The 18,981-nt window shown below is 43.8% G+C and overlaps 2 protein-coding genes across 4 annotated transcripts; both read right to left on the reverse strand.

Annotated features, from left to right (window-relative positions):
* Nucleotides 1-1,744: 1,744 nt before the first annotated feature.
* On the reverse strand, nucleotides 1,745-6,683 carry LOC132461625 (uncharacterized). Of its 3 annotated transcripts, none has more exons than XM_060056855.1 (2): nucleotides 6,349-6,542; nucleotides 1,745-4,822 (listed from the first exon to the last, which is right to left on the reverse strand). In XM_060056855.1, exon 2 carries the CDS (start codon nucleotides 4,492-4,494, stop codon nucleotides 2,059-2,061), a length of 2,436 nt encoding a protein of 811 aa, XP_059912838.1. In that variant the 5' UTR covers nucleotides 4,495-4,822; nucleotides 6,349-6,542; the 3' UTR covers nucleotides 1,745-2,058. The 3 variants fall into 3 exon arrangements, 2 of the variants coding, with proteins under 2 accessions (XP_059912838.1, XP_059912837.1); XM_060056854.1 differs by having other exon boundaries at nucleotides 6,340-6,542; XR_009526646.1 differs by lacking the exon at nucleotides 1,745-4,822 and adding an exon at nucleotides 5,030-5,139 and having other exon boundaries at nucleotides 6,340-6,683.
* Nucleotides 6,684-6,783: 100 nt separating this feature from the next.
* On the reverse strand, nucleotides 6,784-18,558 carry rskrb (ribosomal protein S6 kinase related b). Its single transcript, XM_060056856.1, has 13 exons — nucleotides 18,209-18,558; nucleotides 17,068-17,349; nucleotides 15,948-16,031; nucleotides 15,761-15,829; nucleotides 15,319-15,388; nucleotides 12,005-12,112; nucleotides 11,555-11,595; nucleotides 10,419-10,446; nucleotides 9,878-9,967; nucleotides 9,618-9,706; nucleotides 9,399-9,509; nucleotides 8,853-8,966; nucleotides 6,784-8,105 (listed from the first exon to the last, which is right to left on the reverse strand). The coding sequence occupies exons 1-13, from the start codon at nucleotides 18,236-18,238 to the stop codon at nucleotides 7,806-7,808; spliced, it is 1,416 nt and encodes a 471-aa protein (XP_059912839.1). The 5' UTR covers nucleotides 18,239-18,558; the 3' UTR covers nucleotides 6,784-7,805.
* Nucleotides 18,559-18,981: the final 423 nt, after the last annotated feature.

Consider the following 18,981-nt stretch of genomic DNA (forward strand, 5'->3'; position numbering starts at 1 on the left):
GTGTGTGTGTGTGTGTGTGTGTGTGTGTGTGTGTGTGTGTGTGTGTGTGTGTGTGTGTCCATATGCCAGCCCAGATGAGGCACTCAAGGGACTCGGTTTGTCAGCGCCTTAGGACTAATGTGTGGGTGTGTTTTGGGGCTGCGGGGGCTGTTTTGGTGGTGGGGGGGAGTGAGCGATTTGATACTTTCTCAAATGTGAAATGATTTCTCGCTGAGAGAGAAAGAACTTTGACAGATATGAGCCTTTACATTTAGTATAGGCCTGTTTATCTAGTGTGTTTTACATATTAATTAAGCACATAATTTACACAGGCTTTATCAGTACAAGGCAACAACCTGTTAGCCCTCAAGCCCCCTGCCCAAGGAAACCTTACACAATGTTTGGTAGTACCACGAGGATCAATCCACCAATCCTCCGGTTAATGCAACCATGTCATCTTTGCATAAAGAATTTTGAGATCCCTGCTTTTTTTTGTTATTTGCATTTCCATGCACTTCATGGTTAAACCCGTTTTTTTTAACCCTAGACATCTTTGAAGAATTGACTGCTTGAAGGAATGCATTTGGCATTGTGAGAATATTATTGATTGTATTCATTTATCACAACTACAGTGGACATTTTCCACATGGGTATCTTATTGAAAGGTGTATCGTTTCTGTCAATATTGTTAACTAATGTATAGTCGAAGCGCACTTCCTCCACAAATTAAACTCTTCCACCATCTAGTGGTAAGAACGTGTTATTGATACCATGTTTGGGACGGCAAATACAAATGCACCAGGTATCGCCGATGCATGGGTATATTATAGTTCCAACCCCTCTTAATGCCATGTTGATCTTAACTATTTAACTACTAGGCTACTATACTATACAATACAACGCCATTCTACGATTACTACTGGATGAGCACCTGTGCTGTAGGCAGCGATCGGGGGTGCAAGATTGAATTGCCAACTAGAAACTATTGTAGGCCTTGCTTAACCCTTGACCCTTGCTCAACTCTAACGAAATATTTCAAAGAATTAATTACTTTTTATTTTTCTTCCCCTTAAATATGTAGCCTTTATGTTTAATTGATATATTTCAGGTTTATCATGTTATTAAAGCCTAGCCCTATGCTAGGCTATTGATTAAGGTGTTAAATATTCAAACATTTTCAATTTATATAGAATAAAATTTCCTTTCGTTTCTGTAGTATCAGCATGCACCAACAAGAGCCTATCCTAGTAGTCTTCTTTGACAATGGGCAACAATCTTGATCCAAATGTTAAGTATATTTAGTTTGCAATTGGAGTAACAAGGAATTTAGCCTAATCAATCAGCAATGTTCTTGACTGCTGATAAAGAACTCTTCACTAAACCATTCAATGAAATTATCCTACTAATACACATACATCAGCTGATCTAAGTCAGTTAAAAAATTATTCAAACGTCTTACTCAATATTAAAGTTGGCTGTAGCTTCTTTTTTTTTTTAATCAGGTCATAGGAATAAGCCAGTGCTATACTTCAAATTCCATTCCCATATGCCGTTTTCTTATGCTGTCTCCGTTTACCTGAAGCCTCAATATAGCTAAATTCACCGGCCAAGCCACTGAAAGCGGCTCATGTAGCCTACCCTTATTTGTGAATCGCTGATAAATACAAGGAAAAAAAAAATCAATACTTGTGTTGACTTTGTATTGGGCTTTACATATAAACTTAAATCCTGCAGATTGTGTTTTATTTAGATGGTCCGACCAAAATAAGAAAATGTCAGTTTTAATTTTACATTCATAACTTTTTACATTGCACACATGATCCATTTTAACCATCCATTTCCTACAACATAACTTACAATTTAGATATGGTGCTAGGAGGAGGCCAACATGACAACATATCACTTCACACAAAAAAATCCTCTAACATGGTAATTGACAGCATTGTTCTTTTGACTAAAGAGCTAAAGGTTATCAAATATTTTTCCCTTTGGTACAATCTGTGGAATAGAAATAAAGGTATTGTACTCCTTTCGAAATGATATAAACTGCAAACCACATGCTTACCTAAAACAATAATCCTAATCCAGTGTTATCTCAATATCAACAGGGATAAATTGGCAGACAAACTCAATATTGTCATTATCATCATCCAAATCACAGTATCCATCTTCCGGCTCTTCTTTTAAGAGAACCTGCCCACTGATTGGGAATTCAAAAGGTAACTCAAACACCTTGTTTGGATAGTCTCCCTTCCGGGTTGAACCTCTAAAGTTCCCAGCCATGGCTTTCACTTGGGATGCGATTGCAAGTGCAAACTTGCAGCGCCGGTGAAGCTGGGAGCTAAGGTCAAAGTTGTCTTCCAAGATCTTGTACAGCATAGGAACATAATTATCCTTCTGAGGGTTTTCCCCCACATATCTGTGTACCTCATAGATGACCGCCCTGGTCAACACTTGCAAGTCCAATTTTGCTCTGGCTTCCCACTTTGAATCCATTTCAAGGTTTATCCCCAACTCTTTACATAGGGGATAGGGGTCACAATGGAAAGTTCCTTGTTTAAACTCCTCAGCCAAGTCCTTCTTTATGACCTGGTTGAAAAGTCTTTCTTTGGTGCAGCTTTTATTCGCTTGAACAATCTTAGCAATGCACATGTTAAGTTCTGCAAATGTCTCAATCCCTCGGTTTGATGTTATGCGTCGCCAGTACCAGTTCTGAAGCGCTTGCGCGATTTCTCCACCTTGAGGGTTGAGGTCGAAATTGTGCTCAAGAACATCAAACATGACCTCCCAGACATTGCCACACAGCTTCCCGACAAAGCTACTCACTTCTAGCAGAACCCCATTGGTCAGGAGACCCAAATCCAGTCTCTCATTCAAAGGCCGCTCTTTCACTGCCCAAAGGTTTACCCCCATCTGCAAACAGAAGGGGTAGTTCTCCATGGACGGCTCAAGAAATTTTGCTGAGGATTGATTAACTGTTTCAGCTGCGGTTGAGGAGCTGACGATATCAACCATGCGGTAAGACCCCGGAAAATGAACAACAGAATTTAAAAGATCTGCCAATTTTTCACGGCGACGGCTTTCAAGATCTTTTACTTTTGTGGTGACATGCCACTTGAACCTTGTCTGCACTGAATCCAGTGGGTTAAGCCTGAAGTTGTTTTGATAAATCTCAAGCTGGAATTTCGATTGAGTTCTGCGCATATGACAAGCAAATTTAAACATGTCCTCTAAGATGTCATCAGTTAGTAGTCGCAGATCAGTATTTAACTTCACACCAGTGCCGATGTTAAAGTCCCAATGTGTCTTTTTGTGTTTGAACCACGAAGTGAGGATCTGTTTACTGCGCGCTGTCCGTCGCTTCCAGAGTCTAAGCTTTTCACTGGGCACCTCTATGCCATGATCATGCACTGGATCAGAGAAAGTGTATGACTGTTCTCCGGTCTGCGATTCCTGCATGGCATCCATCTCTTCGTAGCTTGTTGCAAAGAATTTCTGATCATCATGTCGCAGGTGTCCGAAGTCACAAAACACATCATCATACTTGGGCTTTCGCTTCCTTTTGCCATGCTTTGTAAGTGATGCTAAGGCTTGGCTGTCATAGTCATTGACCCATCTTCTTTTCCATCCTCTTTTCCGAGATTTTCTTTGGACAAAGATGCAAGGCTTCTTTCTGAAAGCCTGTTTGGCATCACGCTGAATTAGGTCATTTCTGCCATTTCTGATCTTTATAATTTTTCCCCAGACGCAATTTTCATAAGCGCTGAGATCAAAATTATGATTGAGCACGTCTGAGACGGTCTGACGTTGTGTTCCGCACACCTCTTTAACAAATTTGAGCACTTCAAAAATGACTTTGTTGGTTAAAAATCTTGGGTCTAGTTTCTGCTTGGGCGTGTTTATGGGTCTAATGTACAGATCCAGACCAATGGCATCACAGAGTGGGTACAAACCCTTTACCACTGTGCATTTTGTTGCCTCGTCTACATGCTCAGTTTCTCCATCCTGGTCAACATGGTCAAATGCTGTGGCGGCTTCATCTTCATGAATCCTTTCATGGCAGTTTGGTGTAGATTTGACCAAGAACTCGCTCAAATTGGTGTAAGGACGACTCTGGACCTCTGACACACCAGATAGATTAAAAGTATTAGGGTCAGGAAGCAAAAACACTTCGTCCTGTTGGGAATATTTTTTCAGCAACCCAATTTTTGTGAATAAGCGGTTTGTAAACAAAAAGCGCTGTTTATCGTTGTCCATGCCGGTGTCGAAATTATACTCCAGGACGTCGGACAACAAGTACTTAACCGACCCTACCGATGCTTTACTAAAGTCATAGATGTCCAGCACCACTCCATTTGTTAGCAAACTCAAATCCAGTTTGGTCTTCCTTTTGCAAGCCACGTTGAAATCCAGTCCAATTGCAGCAGCATCTTGGAAGGGACCTGGTTTTCGCCTATAATTAAATCCACTGTGAATACGAGACTGCCAAATATACTCACTATCTGTGCAGTTCATTTTGGCTGTTTAAAAGATCCAACTTGTTACAAATGAAGAAAAGTCTTTGGTCTCGTACAAGTCTTGCCAGTAGACCGTCCAGTCAGCTACAGTTCCAAGTTTTAGTACTAGACAATCCACTGTCACTGCATGGAGCATGACTCCATCCAAACGGAAGATATGATCTACGAATGTCTTTTTCCCAGTAAAAGGGCATCCTCATCCATGGTACAGATTTCTTGGCTGAAACAGTAACTGGCAGACTTGTGCAGTCACCAGCATGGCACCAGCTTCACCTGCAGGCCTCTCTGGTCACACACCACGGATCCAAGTAGCAGTTTCAGAGTCTCTGATGAGAGAGGATAAGGGATGTCAATAGAATGTTTTTGGAATGACTCAGTTGAAGCTACATTCACCTCTAAATGTATGTGTGTGTGTGTGTGTGTGTGTGTGTGTGTGTGTGTGTGTGTGTGTGTGTGTGTGTGTGTGTGTGTGTGTGTGTGTGTACAAACACACACATTGAGCAGAGTCGTAGCAGCGAGCCTAATGTGAAATGTACATAAATCATACATTTCACATTATTAATGATCAGTCAAAGAATATATATATATATATCACCCTGGCAGGATGCGGTTACCCCACCAGAGTCGCTCGCTGCTACGACTCCTGAAACGGTATGTTGTATTAGCCTATATTATAGTAGATTGGGCTAATAGGAGTGTTTAAAACAGGTCAAATTGAATGCAGATACTGACATTAACAGAAGTCTGCATTGTTGTCTTATTGTGAAAGTAAATTTGTCTATAGACAGCTGTGGGAAACACTTATAAACCAATGGATTATTTTCAAAGCGTTTAATTCACAAATTAAAAAAAAGTCTCCACGTTTTAATAAATTGGTTTAGTTACAAAATTGGGCAGTGGGCAATGAATTTACTTCCATCATATCCCAAACAAGTGTTCAACAGCCCCCATATCTGTATCGTTGTCAAACCAAGGTAGGCCCTATAGTAAACACATGAGGCGAAAAAAGTTTGTGTTCACTTGTCTCATTCTATTTTCATTCTTACCAAGAAATAAGCAGTTATTTTTTATTCAGTAGGTACACTTCGTGCCAATAATTTAACAACAACTCATACACTTCCATCATTATTTATTCATATTCTACTCAGCGCTGTGTTTTTTTTACTCGGCTGGTTTGCTGAATAGGCTAATGTAGCTAACAATTACAGTGACTAGCCTGACTGTTCTTCCACGATTTAGCGTGGTGTAGCTATGCCCAAGGAGACAAATGGGAACGCTAGGTGCTACGGGAGAGAGCTGTGTACGATGCATCTCGAATCTCTCATCGAGGGTGAGATGGTCATGTTTAGTTAAAGTTTGGAAATGTTTACATATGCGGTTAGAGATCAATTTGAGTCGAGGGACAAAGTAAACAACTATGTACTGAAATTCGCCATTTCTAACCGTATAATCCACAAGGCTCCAAAACCTAATTTAGCACTCTGGTGTGTCCGGTAGTGTCTCCCGTAACGTTAGTGCACCAGGTTCTGATTCGCGTTGAAAGCAGCATAGATAGAAGACTGAAATAAAAACTAGAGATTTGAAAGCAGACAAGCAATCTACGATTTAAAGTTTACCATGATGGTAAGTTATACAACTCGTAGTTCAGTAATTAACTATTGTTACGCCTGAATAACATTTATCCCGCCGTTCTGGTAAAAGGCTTTTTAATACGAATGGTTTTGCAGGACAAGCACCAAAGGACATGCTCTGAAACGGGTTGGTATAGGTTCCCATGTAGGCCTACATACATTCAGCATAGGCACACAAATCAATTAAACGGTAGAATAATGATCACACTTACCGAACTTACAGTCTTGTTCAAGCTACCATGTAAACGCCGTGCATTACAAAAGCACAGCTAGCCACATAGCAAAAAGACAATAACAAAAGCATGGGCTGAGAAGAGGGCTGGACTCTTCGTTCTTGCTGCTTTAAACCAATCAGAACATTGCTGCATTCTTGCCCATGACCAACGTGAGTGCGATAACGCGTGACTGCGTTTAAAGATTTAAGATAGTTACATTTCTCTTGTGTTAATGAGATTCAGATTTTATATGCATGCGTTTCTGCATTTACAACTGAGGCATCCTGGGTCATTTCTTTCAATAAGAAAATATTTGATTCTGATGTTCAGAAGATGCATTAAGGAACCGAAGCCTTTGTCTTCATAAAACTGCCCTATAACTAGTATCATTGTTACTTTTGAAGTAAACAATAAATTGACCAACAACAAATAAACAATAACTTGTTTTATAAATTGTTTATTTATTGCCAATAATATAACAATTATTTACAGTCCCAGTGGCTTTTAGGAAATAAAAAAGAATTGTACATTTCGGAGACAAGGTGGGAAACCCACAATGTGCTCTTCAGGCGCAATGTCATGAATGTCGAGGGGAATCACTCCAAAACATAAGAAAAAGGCATTCACATCTGAATATATAATATGTCATGCATAATATAAATATAATATATAGGGGCAGTAGTTGTGTGGGACGGGGCTAGACTTCAGGCAGTTGGCGGTCTTGGAGTCTTATGGAAGGACTACAGATGGAAGCATGCCTATGTTTTACGTTTTTTGGTTATTTATTTTTTTATAAAATAATAAATAAAAACTATTTTGCCAATAGTGTTGTATCCTTCAACCTGCATCCAGGACAAAATTATGATGTTTAAATACTTGTCATAGTCATTTTCTTTGTTAGTCTTTAAATCATAAATAACTCAGCTGGTTGAAATACACTCATAGTTTGAAGTGGGCAAACAATCACCTTTCTAAAACTATTGCATATATGTATAGGCCCATGTTGTCTACCCCTAGAATATGGAGAGATCACACTGCTGCTCATATTGTTTGAGACTGATCTCCATAATAAACAGACAGAGAATTCAAGGTCTACAAAATGTGTAGTTACCTTGAAAGAAAAATACCTGATCAACCAAGATAGGCAGGAGATTGATTTAACTCATCCTGTGATTTTCTGTCCTGTTGTAACAAATATATTGTTCTAGGAAAATATCAGTAACAGTATGTAAACCAATGTGATGAAGGGTTGCGTATTCATCACAGGAAGGCAAATTATTTCGGGATACGTGCATGTAACCGCACGGTTACAAAAAAGGAATGAAAGTCAAGGTAATTTAACTAGACCGATTGGTCGCAGGAAGCTCCCCCACCACGCTTTACACAGCGTTTACCTCTGTGTGTGTTCAAATAAGTAGCCTTGTAATTGTCCTATTGGTACTACTACCAGTCCACAAGTTTCTTCACACAAACACCTCACACCTAGAGACGGTTTCCACCGACGCCCGACGCAGGAGCAGGCTCGCTGGGCCAGGCAGGCCGGAGGCAGGGTCGCTCTGTGTGGGGTCATCGGGGGGCTGCCCTGGGCCAGGCGGGGCGGAGGAGGGAAGGGTCTGTGTGAGCTCATCCGGGTGTGCAACGGGGGTCTCGGGTGGGCTGAGCAGAGAGTCGTAGTCGAAGCCCCGGAACGGCTGCAGGGACAAGGTGAGCCCTCGCCGAGCCTTGGCAGAGCGGTCCGGTCTCTCTCTCAGCTCTAGGATCACCTGGAGAGCAGAGAATAGGGAGAGCAGAGAATATATACTGCTGAATAACCCCTGGTTAATCTCTGAATAACCCCTGTTCAATCTCTGAATAACCCCTGGTTAATCTCTGAATAACCCCTGTTCAATCTCTGAATAACCCCTGGTTAATCTCTGAATAACCCCTGTTCAATCTCTGAATAACCCCTGATCAATCTCTGAATAACCCCTGATTAATCTCTGAATAACCCGATTAATCTCTGAATAACCTCTGATTAATCTCTGAATAACCCCTGATTAATCTCTCAATAACCCCTGATTAATCTCTGAATAACCCTTGATTAATCTCTGAATAACCCCTGATTAATCTCTGAATAACCCCTGGTTAATCTCTGAATAACCCCTGTTCAATCTCTGAATAACCCCTGGTTAATCTCTGAATAACCCCTGTTCAATCTCTGAATAACCCCTGATTAATCTCTGAATAACCCCTGATTAATCTCAAAATAACCCCTGATTAATTTCTGAATAACTCTTGAATCACACCTGAATAAATCCCTTCTCCAGCTGCTTACTAATCACATATATTATACTACTAATACTACATGTATTATCATACTACTACTACTACTACTACTACTACTACATTGAATACTTATGTACAATACCTCAAAACAATGGCCTGAATATAGGCCCAAATTCTATGTCTAAACATACAGTAATAATTTCCCATCTAATCTAATCTAATCCGTATCCGAGAAGGTCCAGTACATCAACGGGCTGCCGCTGGAGCAGGACCAGGTCCGACGTGGTTCCATGGAAGAAGGTCTGCCGCCTGAACCGCTCCAGCGTCCTGAGACGTCTCGCTGGCGTCTTACACAGCAGCTGTGGAAAAGAGGACTGCGTCAAACTACCCACTCCAAACTGTTACGCTACCAAATACTGAGGTTACAGGCTGCAATTATTGCCATCACGCTGTGCTATATATATTTATTGATAATATATATATTTATTTACATTTATAAATATTTATTTTTTCATTCAATGCCTTATAGAAATTGCAGAACAGCCGGATACATTTTTGTACATTATTTTCGATCCAAACCTTTTCTATTTGAACATTTTGTTAATTTTTTCAGGGGGAAATGTCAATGATACTAAGTGTTATTTTGGAGAGAAATGCTGAGAAAAATGCATCATGATCATCAAAAATTATCGTTTGAATAATCGTAATTTCATTATTGACCAAAATAATCGGGATTATGATTTTTCCATAACCTAGCAGAACGTGGCTGGTCCCCGTCAAGGTTGTGTTACCTCTGTGATGAGTATGACTAGAGGGGGGGTCAGGTCCAGGGGCATCTCGTAGGGGAAACAGCGCACCTTCCGCAGCATCAGGCAGTGGTCCACCTCTGGAGCCACGGGGAACTGAGGGGAGAGGGGGGGCATATGTGTGTTTAGCATGATTGTAGCTTCTACATGGGAGGACTCAAATAAAACTTTTTCCACTGTTCGGACGCAAATTATGTGCCTTACCCTTCCAGTAACCAATGAGAAGAGGAGGATGCCCAGGGACCACCAATCAGCGGCGTGGTTGTAGGGTCCACCACTCAGAACCTCAGGAGCTGACAGAGACAATACTTATGTAGCAAACCATGTAGACTTGTCTCCTCACCAAAAAACTTTCACTTTACTACTGTCGCTACATGAGAACATTTATGAGTATAAATCTTTAGCATTAAATAGGTTAAGCTATTATACTTCAAGTATGCAATAAGAAACGTAGTGTTTCTCACCCATGTACTGGATGGTTCCACAGATGGTGAAGGCCCGTCCACCCCGCTCCAGCCGACGGGACAAACCAAAATCTGCTAAACGGAGGTGGCCTGTACAAGATCAGACATAAAGGTTATATAACTTATTTTGGGAAAATGGTACATAGAATTGAATATGCTATACTAGCATCTATAACGTGAACTGACACGTTTTACTTAATATCAATAAATATATTATTATAGGTTTCAAGTGGTCTGTGTTCGTACCGCATCATTATCTGTGAGCCCTTGATATATAGTTAGTACAGGGATACATAGAAAGTGGTACATATATAGGAGAAGTGTAAGCCTCTTTTTTGTAAAGCAATGTTAATTAAGTGATGCCAGCCATGTAATGTCAAGACTGTGTTCTCGAATGTTCTTTTTTTGTCCCCACGTTTATATTATAGCGTTCTCTGGTTACCATCTACCCAAAAACCGACCGATGCCTGGTGGAGGCTAAGAAACAAACTGATGTAATAGCGCTTTCTGTGGGACGAACAAACAAATGTAATGCTTTTACCATTTTCTGTAAGCAGGATGTTCTCCATCTGAATGTAAAAATAAATAAATAATCAGGAGTATTTAAATAGTTTGGTTTTCATGAAACAAAAAATGTAATACTATATTAAAATCATTAATCCAATGCCCTTATGTAGAATTGATTAATAGAAGCGTATATATATAATTATGATATAATAATAATTTCTTTCCAGGGCTGCGCCTTGTCACCAATCCTGTTTGTGATATACATGGACAGGATATCGAGGCGTAGTCGTGGTGGGGAGGGGTTGCAGTTCGGTGGTCTGAGGATCTCGTCACTGCTTTTTGCAGATGATGTGGTCCTCATTGGATCATCGGCCTGTGACCTTCAGCACTCACTGGATCGGCTGGCGGCCAAGTGTGAATCGGCTGGGATGAGGATCAGCACCGCTAAATCTGAGGCCATGACTCTTAGCAGGAAACCGGTGGATTGCTTACTCCGGGTAGGAAATGAGTCCTTAGCCCAAGTGAAGGAGTTCAAGTACCTCGGGGTCTTGTTCGCGAGTGAGGGTACTATGGAGCGTGAGATTGGCCGGAGAATCGGAGCAGCGGGGGCGGTATTGTGTTCGCTTTACCGCACCGTTGTAACGAAAAGAGAGCTGAGCCGCAAGGCAAAGCTCTCGATATACCGGTCGATCTTCGTTCCTATCCTCACCTATGGTCATGAGGCTGGGTGATGACCGAAAGGACGAGATCGCGGGTACAAGCGGCCGAGATGAGTTTTCTCAGAAGGGTGGCTGGCGTCTCCCTTAGGGATAGGGTGAGAAGCTCAGCCATCCGTGAGGAACTCGGATTAGAGCCGCTGCTCCTTTACTTAGAAAGGAGTCAGCTGAGGTGGTTCGGGCATCTGGTAAGGATGCCCACTGGGTGCCTTCCTTGGGAGGTGTTTCAGGCACGTCCAGTGGGGAGGAAACCTCGGGGAAGACCCAGGACTAGGTGGAGAGATTATATCTCAACACTGGCCTGGGAACGCCTCGGGATCCCCCCGTCAGAGCTGGTCAATGTGGCCCGGGAAAGGGAAGTCTGGGGCCCCCTGCTTGAGCTGCTCCCCCCGCGACCCGACCCCGGATAAGCGGATGACGATGAGGATGAGGAATAATTTCTTTCCACACTTGCCTTCACATCTCTGTGAATGACTCCGAAATCATGAAGAAATCCTGAGAAAACAAGAATTTGTTCAAACAAATACAGTTCAGAAAATACAACCGTTCATATACGGTACATATTCAATTTCACTTTTATTTCATCATTTATGTATCTCTGTAAAGGATGAAGTGAGCATCACAGTAAATGGTTATTTAAAAAAGAAAATGTAAACAACAAAGACTTCATTGCATATGTTGCAAATGTTTCTGAGAAGGAAATAAATCTTTGAACCCCAATGTTGGCAGGCATCTCTGAGCAAGGTGCCTAACTCCTATCTGACTCATCTATGCCATGCATCTTAAAACGTCTTCGCTGTTGGTCACTTTGGATACAAGCCACCGCTAAATGAAAGCATACCCCTTTGTTAAATAATAACAACGCAGTTCTATTGTATTGTATTCTATCCTGCAGTCTACTCACCCAGAGCACTTCCCAGCTCAGCGGCATACACCCTCACGGTGTCCTCTGAGAACCGACCAATCATCACCCAGTACGTGTACAGGTCTCCTGTGCTGCAGTAGTCACACACTGAGGGAGCAGACACAGACTTAATAATAATACATTTATTTTAAAAGCAACTTTTCAAGGTACCCAAGAACAATGTACAAATAAAGTGCACATAGTCAATAAAAGTACATACACGTCAATAGCAGAAACACACATGATCATATAACACTGACAATATGGACATAGTATATATTGGGGTAACTTAAAGGGGACCTATTATGCTTTTTCAACTTTTATGACCTATAAACGTTGTTATAATGATTGATAGTCATGTTTAACCATACTAAAGTGTCAAATAATGAAGTACATGCATGTCGACGTATTCCCTGCTGACAGACTGAGGTGGCTGTGCAGAGCGCTAAACACTCGGGACAACGTTTGCGATTCACTTGTTCACATTTCCGGGAAATCATCTACGTAGAGGCACTCCTGCCGCACCCCCATATGCCGGGTCAAATCTGCCCGCACGCGCGCGCTTCAAGGAAGGTAACCAATCACAACAGAGTTGGGTTGGCAGGTAGGGGGGCGAGGGGGCGGAGAAGGACGAAACCGAGCGTTGACAGAGAATGCTGAAAGCGCCCAGATGAGAGGAAGAGTTTCCCGAAAATCTACATCGTTTTTTGTAGGTGGTTAAACATGACTATCATTCATTATAACAACGTTTAAAGGTCATAAAAGTCGAAAAAGCATAATAGGTCCCCTTTAAGGGGTCACGCAGCGGGTTGAGATGCACTCAGGGAGGCTAGAGAGGTGAGGGAGGTGAGGAGGAAGAGGAGGAGGCAGTGAGGATAGCTTTACGTATTCAATGGGACAATCATTGGGGAAACGTCTTCCGCTAGATGTAAAAAAACACAAAGCAGGGCTCTGGGTGAGAAGGTGGTGAGGGGGGAGGTGGTGGTCCGGTGGGGTCCTCAGAGACTGTAGGTGAGGTACAGGCCTGTATAAATAGAGTTTACCTGGGAGGAGAGCAGAGCAAAGGAGAGCAGAGGAGAGGAGCTCTCGCACACTTTTGTGATTTCATCAAATAGCATATCTTCCACAATTGGGACGTTGGTGGAGTGGGAGGCAAACTGGGTTACACATTCTCAGCCAGTGGTTTCATGGGAGAAAACAAGGGGGGAGGCAGCATTTGCAAACCCACCACTATGTATACCTGGTATCTGAAGGACCAGAAAACCAATCACTATGTATACCTAGTATCTGAAGGAGCAGCAAACCCACCACTATGTATACTTTATGAAGCAGTATGAAGGCCACAGATATAACTATGTACTGACTAGAGGGAAAGCTACACACACACACTGGGACAATGCCAAGAGTACATACTGGCCAGGGCTCTGACTACATACTGACCAGGGCTCTGACTACATACTGAACAGGGCTCTGACTACATACTGACCAGGGCTCTGACTACATACTGACCAGGGCTCTGACTACATACTGACCAGGGCTCTGACTACATACTGACCAGGGCTCTGACTACATACTGACCAGGGCTCTGACTACATACTGCCTAGGGCAATGACTACATACTGAACAGGGCTCTGACTACATACTGACCAGGGCTCTGACTACATACTGAACAGGGCTCTGACTACATCCTGACCAGGGCTCTGACTACATACTGACCAGGGCTCTGACTACATACTGACCAGGGCTCTGACTACATACTGACCAGGGCTCTGAATACAAACTGACCAGGGCTCTGACTACATACTGACCAGGGCTCTGACTACATACTGACCAGGGCTCTGATTACATACTGACCAGGGCTCTGACTACATACTGAACAGGGCTCTGAATACAAACTGACCAGGGCTCTGAATACAAACTGACCAGGGCTCTGACTACATACTGACCAGGGCTCTGACTACATACTGACCAGGGCTCTGACTACATACTGACCAGGGCTCTGACTACATACTGACCAGGGCTCTGATTACATACTGACCAGGGCTCTGACTACATACTGACCAGGGCTCTGACTACATACTGACCAGGGCTCTGATTACATACTGACCAGGGCTCTGACTACATACTGACCAGGGCTCTGACTACATACTGACCAGGGCTCTGAATACAAACTGACCAGGGCTCTGACTACATACTGACCAGGGCTCTGACTACATACTGACCAGGGCTCTGACTACATACTGACCAGGGCTCTGAATACAAACTGACCAGGGCTCTGACTACATACTGACCAGGGCTCTGACTACATACTGACCAGGGCTCTGACTACATACTGACCAGGGCTCTGACTACATACTGACCAGGGCTCTGATTACATACTGACCAGGGCTCTGACTACATACTGACCAGGGCTCTGACTACATACTGACCAGGGCTCTGATTACATACTGACCAGGGCTCTGACTACATACTGACCAGGGCTCTGACTACATACTGACCAGGGCTCTGAATACAAACTGACCAGGGCTCTGACTACATACTGACCAGGGCTCTGACTACATACTGACCAGGGCTCTGACTACATACTGACCAGGGCTCTGAATACAAACTGACCAGGGCTCTGACTACATACTGACCAGGGCTCTGACTACATACTGACCAGGGCTCTGACTACATACTGAACAGGGCTCTGACTACATACTGACCAGGGCAATGACTACATACTGACCAGGGCTCTGAATACAAACTGGCCAGGGCAATGACTAAGTACTGGCCAGGGTTATGGCTGCATTCTTGCAATGGCTTAGACTAGTAAATAGTTAGTATTAACCCTAATACTGATTAGGGTTAGTACTATATACTGGCCAGGGTGATGACTAAATACTGGCTGGGGCTATGATTACTTATTGGCCAGGACTACGACTCAGTATTGGCCAGGGCTATGACTACATACTGGCCAGGGTCACGACTACATTCTGGACAGGGCTATGACTACATACTGGTCAGGTCTCTGACTACATGTTTGCCAGAGCCAAGATAGATATACCAATGTGGGTTACGACTACATAATGGTCAGGTGTCTGACTACATATTGGCCAGGGTCAAGCCTACATATTTGCCAGAGCTAAGATTCGCCAGAGCTAAGATAAATATACCAAGGTTACGACTACATACTGGCCAGGGCTGTACTACTTACTGGCCAGGGCTACATCTACAAACTGGCATACATGCTAGTGGTGGGGAGGTGAGGGAGAGGGAGGTGAGGGAGCAGGGCGATTGGGCAGGGCTGGGTCACTTCTATCCATGTGACTCACTAATGTAGAGGTGGCGCTGGGTCTGCCAGCAGTCCTGGAGGTCAAGGACGAATGGGTGATGGACCTGACGCTGAGGGCAAAAGGTGAAAGGTCAACCTGAAACACATCTCCATTGCGACCAGTGGTTAAGGGAGCGCCTGGGCTAGGCTTGGTCTTCTGTCTGAAACAAGGGTTTGGAAGTAGCCTTTGGCCAACACGCTTGAGCCTAGCAAGCCAGATGGCAGCAGATGGACATTGTAACCAGTGCTACCGGGGGCAACTGGTGTAGCATCCATGTGAAAGGGTCAACAGAGGTCTCTGAATGGTCAGCTCTGCTGGATTTGAACTATACATGTTACTTTGTTCGCACATAGTACTGTAGAATGGAGAATAGAATGTTGATGCCGCCCCTGGTGAGGTCATAAACTCCCTGTCCCTCCTGTGGTCCATCTCAGTGTCATACCTGGACTATGACTTCCTCTTTAGATTGTTCCAGAACACCATGCCTCAAGATCTCCGACTTGGGTATAACCTTTAAGAAAGAAGACAAAAACATTTGGTATGGCCTCTCTGGGTTAAAAAGAACGCAAAACATTTATTCAAATATTATGATATAACTTCAGTTTCAGAAAGAATGACTAATCTGTCACCTTGACTGCGTAGATTTTCTGTTTGACCTTGTCTTTGACCTTCAGGATGGGTCCGAAAGATCCTTTGGCAATGTAACCGAGCACCTGTAGCGTGTCACAGGAGAGCATTCATATGTAAAAAGGTAGAAGTACAGAGAAAATGCAAGGAGATAAACTATTAATGGTAGTAGTAGTAATGGTCGTTTTTTTCATCACTGCAGAGAAGCATCGCTGTTTAGGACTTTCTGATCTTGCGGAGGTAGCCAATCAGGTGAGGAGGAAGAGAGGAGATTAGGCGAAGAGGAAGGAGGTTAGAGAAGGATGGGGAGGAAGAGGAGAGAAAGAGGAGGAGGTAATGAAGAGAGGAGATGGGGTGGAAGAAGAGGAGGTGAGGAAGAGGAGGAGGTGAGGAGGAAGAGAGGAAGTAGGTGCCATAGTAGCGTGTCACAGGAGAGTAGAGACAAGCCGTGGTATTAATATATAAAGAGGTGGAATAACAAAGTAAAGCAGTGGAGAATATCGAGAAATATATAGTGAAAATGCAAGGAGATAAAGTATTAATGGTTGTAGTAGTAACGTCTTTTCTCATTGCCAACACTGCAGAGAAGCATCGCTGTTTAGGACTTTCTGATCTTGTGGAGGTGGCCAATCAGGTGAGGAGGAAGAGAGGAGGAGAGGAAGGAGATAGAGGAAGACGAAGCTGAAGACGAAGCTGAGGAGGAAGAGAGGAGGTGATAAGGAATAGAGGAGGTCGGGAGAAGAGGAAGTAGGTAGAGAAGAATGACGGGAGATGAAGAGGTGGAGCTGAGGAAGAGGAGAGAAAGAGAGGAGGTGGGAAGAAGGGGAGAAATGGAGGAAGAGAAGTGGCAGGGAGGAAGAGGAGGAGGTGGGGAGGAGTTGGAATGGAGGAAGAGGAGGAGGAATGGAGGTAGAGAAGAGGCGGGGGGGGAGAAAGAGGAGGTGGGGAAGAAGAGAGAAGGAATAACGGAGGTGAGGATTAAGACAAGGAAGAGGTGAGGATTAAGAGGAAGTTTGTGTAAGAGGAAAGGCAGTCCGGGGAAGGAGGTGAGCTTTTCCGATCTAACAGAGGTGGATATAGGAATTACCCAGAGCTTCACCACACCTCGGTCTTGAGGCCTACCTGGAAGTCCTGGGGTCCAGGACCGCTCCTGTGGGGAAACTCGGGCAGGAACATGGAGATGAAGTTGGGCAGGCTCCACTCGGCCCTCAGCCTGTCGGGTCCCACCCCTGCCAGGCGCAGCACGTGGTCGGGGATGTCAGGGGCCTTGGCCTGGAGCATCCTCCGAGGGCCCAGACGCAGGGCCGTCGGCGTCAGGTGGCACAACCCCCCCGGCAGAGACAGGCCCACCCCAGAGAGGAAGCCACGCCACCCGGAGGAGCTCTGCTGGTCCTCGCTGGGCCTCTGAAGGGGGCCAGGAGAGAATGGCAGCGTTTCATTGGCCATGCAACATGCCCTTGGTGACTTCCCCTCGGGCGCTGGCCCTCGGGAAAACCCCTGCCGCCATCATAAGCGTTGTGCCATTGGTCTGAAATACTGAATTGAACGGGGTGAGATCGACCATCTGAGGCCTGAGAGAGCGAGTCCACAACGGTGGACCCACCAGAGGTGTTTATCACCCACAATGCCTTGGATTTATGCGTTAGTTGCGAAATAATACATCTATGGTTAGGTGGCAGTAAGGCCACCTAAATCTTTGAACTTGAGATGTATAACCCTGTGTATCCAAGGTTATCATAATCATATTGTTTGGAGAATAATTCAAGTTCGACCTGTCAAATTTCACACATAGAAGTATAAAGACCAAGTTATATTTTTTATGCTGAGATGAGATAGGGAGGCATATTTTCTTCTTCCAGTAGAACATTCTCCGTGCCCCACATACGTAGGCCTATATAGTAGTCACTAGTCACCCTGTGAACTTCCCTAGGGCGCCATATACGATTCGCTGCTCTCTGGCGCAAGATGTGTGCGCTCAAGCATGCAAAATGTCATTATGCCCCAACGATGTGTGATTCAGAAAAACATATAGCATGTCAACCCTTGCACACAGTAATTTTGTTAATGGAATATCGAATATACATTATTTCTCCAAATTCCGTGTGAAGTGACTATATTATCCGGTGCGGTGTGTTGTATTTGGCAGGCGCAATTATGGAGTGACTAAAGTAGAACATGTAGTTGCTTGCCCTGTTTTAATTGTGGCACATCCTCGGGAACTCAACACTGCACAATGACACGACAACAATCCAGAGTCACTCACCTTCCTAGTTCTACTGGCATCGGCCCCCATCTCCGGACGGTGATCACCACAGCAACCTCATAGCGGGACCTCCTCTCAACCATGCACTCGCATCGCAATACGCGCCGTGTACCGTGGCGTGCGGATCACTTCCAAACGCAGCATTGATCGAAGACTGTTATAGCCAAAACAATTAAGTAGGCCTTCGTCTATGGAGCACTTGTTATGGCGGTCTGTTATTGTTTAGTAATTAAAGTATGCCTCGCGTGTACCAACTAACAGATGCAAGATACGACGAGATAAACAAGTTAATCCCCTTTACGGACAGCGCCTACGTAAATCCGCCTACGTCTATTCTATCCAATGAAACTGCAATCTCTCCCCAGCGCCAACCCCCCCACCAAACAGTGTCCTGTCCTACATTCCGCTCTACGCAGGACGCGCCTCAAAAATAGACTCCTGCCAAATTAAATTGTCATCTTCGATAAACTACATCACGTTCATGTTAAAAGATTAATTTATTACAAATCTACACTGATTTGTAACACAAATGGAATTTGCTTGTAAAATGCCTATGTTCTTGTAGGCTATGCGTTCCATAGCATATCGATAAGATAACTGAAAATGTGTTTAATGGACTAAAGATGCGCACAATACAAAGTCCAAGTGATTTAAATAGCTTGTGCCATTTTTTGGCCCGGGGGGCTTTGATCGGTATATCTAATGGATTAAAAGGTGATCATCGAACTTGTGTTTGTCACTTGCATCATATTGCATCCATTTGTCCGGGGAAA

Source organism: Gadus macrocephalus, chromosome 7 (assembly GCF_031168955.1).
Source record: "Gadus macrocephalus chromosome 7, ASM3116895v1".
NCBI classification, from domain to species: domain Eukaryota; kingdom Metazoa; phylum Chordata; class Actinopteri; order Gadiformes; family Gadidae; genus Gadus; species Gadus macrocephalus.